Source organism: Antennarius striatus, chromosome 20, assembly GCF_040054535.1.
Source record: "Antennarius striatus isolate MH-2024 chromosome 20, ASM4005453v1, whole genome shotgun sequence".
NCBI classification, from domain to species: domain Eukaryota; kingdom Metazoa; phylum Chordata; class Actinopteri; order Lophiiformes; family Antennariidae; genus Antennarius; species Antennarius striatus.
Window position 1 is genome coordinate 18,768,524 of NC_090795.1, and position 3,226 is coordinate 18,771,749.

Below are 3,226 nucleotides of genomic sequence, written 5' to 3' on the forward strand. Positions count from 1 at the left end.
GCGTGTTGACTTCTTTCTAAGATGGTAAAGTGATCAAGTGATCAGGTTTCCTTGATGAGGCTCAGAATGGCTCATTGACATAACAATAGGGGCCATTCAAAGGTAGTCAGGAAGTCATGAATGCAATCATGACTGTCTGAGCAGCGCGGCTCCATCTAGTGGACGGATTGCAAAACTACAGCCGCTGCAGTTTATCAAATACATTTTATTTATTTTTTATTGTGTGCGCTTTATAATCCGGTGCGCCTTATAAATGAAATAACTTATAAAACAAACAAATTATTGAGGGTGCGCCTTGTAGTCCAGTGCGCCTTATAGTGCGGAAAATACTGTAATTAGATTCATTCATTACAAATCCTGTAATTATTATATTCGTTTTTTAATCGCCTGACTGACTATTTTAAAGTAAACAATAAATATAGCAACTTCTGATCAATCCATACCAATTTCTTAAAATTTAAAACAAGGCAGTCAGAGACTGCAACATCCCGAGACACCCCTGAATTCAAAATTTTACCCTGACCTAAGTTCATGGGGTCAGGGTAATTTACTAAAAGAACCATGATCCAACATGTAATTGGTGCATTCTGTTTGTCATGAGGTTTTTATACAGATGTTTACCTTAAAAGGTATAAAAGTGAAAACGTGACCTTGACCTAATTTTTCAAGGTCAAGGTTATGATCTAATTTTCATCCCCTTGGCCTCCCTGAATATAATGCGTTTCGTTTTGTCTTTCTTTCTTATAAGATTCCTGAAATATGTGCAAAAATATCTCAGGATAGAAAATATCTTACCAGCTAGCTCTGACCGTAGATAAAGCAGACAGCAGACAGAGGCAGACAGCACTTCCTGTTGCGGTAAGCGTTTTCCGTCATTACCTGTTGTGTTTGTTTGACTGCGGCGTCTTGGTTCGCTTTCGTCACACAATCACTGTTAATATCTTGTCATTTTAGAATTGTAGAGTAAGCTAGTTGTTTCTCTCCATCTCAAAACTTGATAGCGAAAGCTCTCAAATATTTCACCTAATCTTTTAAAAACTGTTTTATTAAAGTAATCTTCCGTACTTCAGAGCTAGCTTAGTTTATCTTTGTTGCTAACTATGGCTACGCTTCCCTCTGTCCACTGTCCTCCCTCTCCTCTCTGCTGCTCAGTCTGTCGGATGTATAGTTTTTCCCCCGCTTCCTTCAGCGAGAGGGGCATCTGCACTAAGTGTAGTGCCTTTTCTCGGATGGAAGCAAGACTTAGTCAATTGGAGGCACTGGTTCGCTCCTTAACTGAAAATATAGCTGTGCCACCTAGTCAGGTAGCTTCAGCCGGAGCGGACCCACCAGCTCACGCTAGCCACTCCCCAGCCCAGGTTAGCCATCCTCCAGCAGCCCCCGAGCAGGAGCAGTGGGTGACTGTTCGTAGGAAACATAGTGGCAGGCGAAAGCCTCGGGTTCACCACCAATCCCCGCAACCACTCGATATCTCAAACAGCTTTTCCCCGCTCAGCGACACACCCGCTGAGGAACCTACTCTGGTGATTGGCAGCTCTGTGGTGCGGCACGTTAAACTAGAGACACCAGCGACCATAGTCAAGTGTATCCCGGGTGCCAGAGCGGGCGACATCGAGTCATTTTTGAAACTGCTGGCTAAAGATAAACGTACATATGGTAAGATAGTAATCCATGTCGGCGGTAATGACACCCGGTTACGCCAATTGGAGGTCACAAAAATTAATATTCAGTCGGTGTGCAGCTACGCAAAAACAATGTCGGCAAAAACAATGTCAGACTCCGTAGTGTTCTCTGGCCCCCTTCCCAATCTGACCAGTGATGACATGTTTAGCCCCATGTCTTCACTCAACCGCTGGCTGTCTAGGTGGTGTCCTGCTAATGACATTCAGTTTGTTGATAATTGGCGGACCTTTTGGGGAAAACCCGGTCTCATTAGGAGAGACGGCATACATCCCACTTGGAATGGCGCTGCTCTCCTGTCAAAAAATCTGACCACTTTTATTTCTGCCCCAAAACCATGACCCAGAGTTGAGACCGGGATGCAGAGTCGCAGTCTTAAACAAGTCTCTGCACTCCTAGAACGGTCACCCACTGTACCTTCACCCACTGCAATGCTACCCACTGTAATGTTACCCACTACACTTTCACCTACTGTATTGTCACCCACTGTACACACCATTGAGACTGTGTCTGTCCCTCGACCATTTAAAGTTAATTCATGCAAATTCAAGTCATTTCAAGTCCAGAGGAAAGCAACTGGACACCCAAATTTACCAGGACTTCAACAGCTCCGGAGTACAAAACAATAAAATGTGGTCTCCTAAATATTAGATCTCTGTCTTCAAAAGCTGTTTTAATCAATGACATTATATCAGATTATCAAATAGATTTATTCTGTTTAACGGAAACCTGGCTAAGTGAGGATGAGTATTTTTCCCTAAATGAAGCTACTCCTCCTAGTCACCTAAATTATCAGATCCCTCGAGTCTCAGGCAGAGGTGGTGGAGTTGCATCAATTTTTAATTCCTCACTAGAATTGAGCCCTAAGCCAAAAATTATCTTCAATTCATTTGAAAGTCTTAGTCTGAGCCTATCAAACCCAATCCAGAAACTACTTCAGCCCTTATTATTTGTCATCATCTATCGTCCTCCTGGTCCATACAGTGACTTTCTATCCGAATTTGCCGATTTCTTAACTCGTTTAATTCTTAAAACTGATAAGGTCATAATTGTTGGTGATTTCAAAATTCACGTGGACGACAGTAATGATAGCCTCAGTAGGGCATTTATGTCATTACTAGACTCCATAGGCTTTGGTCAGTGTGTACACGAACCTACCCACCAGTTCGAGCATACTCTGGACTCAGTCTTGATTTATGGGATTGAAATTGAGGAGTTGGTCATCTTTCCTCATAATCCTATCCTTTCTGACCACTGCCTGATAACTTTTGACATTCGGCTATTGTGTAATTCTCTTCCTGCAAAAAACGTTTGTACTAGAAACTTATCAGATCATACTATTTCTAAATTCAGGGAAGAAATCCCAAGTATGCTTAATCTAATCCCACTACTGAACTACACAGCGGGTCATTTTCTGAACTCAGTTAATGCTAGCCCATCTCAAATTGATTAGTTTGTTGATGTTACTTCAGACTCTCTGCGAAAAACCTTAGATTTAATTGCTCCACTAAAAAATAAGACTATAAAACAGGGGATGCGAGCTCCC

General features: G+C 42.3%; 1 protein-coding gene across 1 annotated transcript; it reads left to right on the forward strand.

Moving 5' to 3' along the window:
• Positions 1 to 1,100: 1,100 nt before the first annotated feature.
• Positions 1,101 to 1,997, forward strand: LOC137614061 (uncharacterized; the record flags this gene model as incomplete). The annotated part of the gene is made up of 1 exon (XM_068343559.1): positions 1,101 to 1,997. A coding segment is annotated over exon 1 (897 nt), but the record flags the coding sequence as incomplete, so codon positions are not given.
• Positions 1,998 to 3,226: the final 1,229 nt, after the last annotated feature.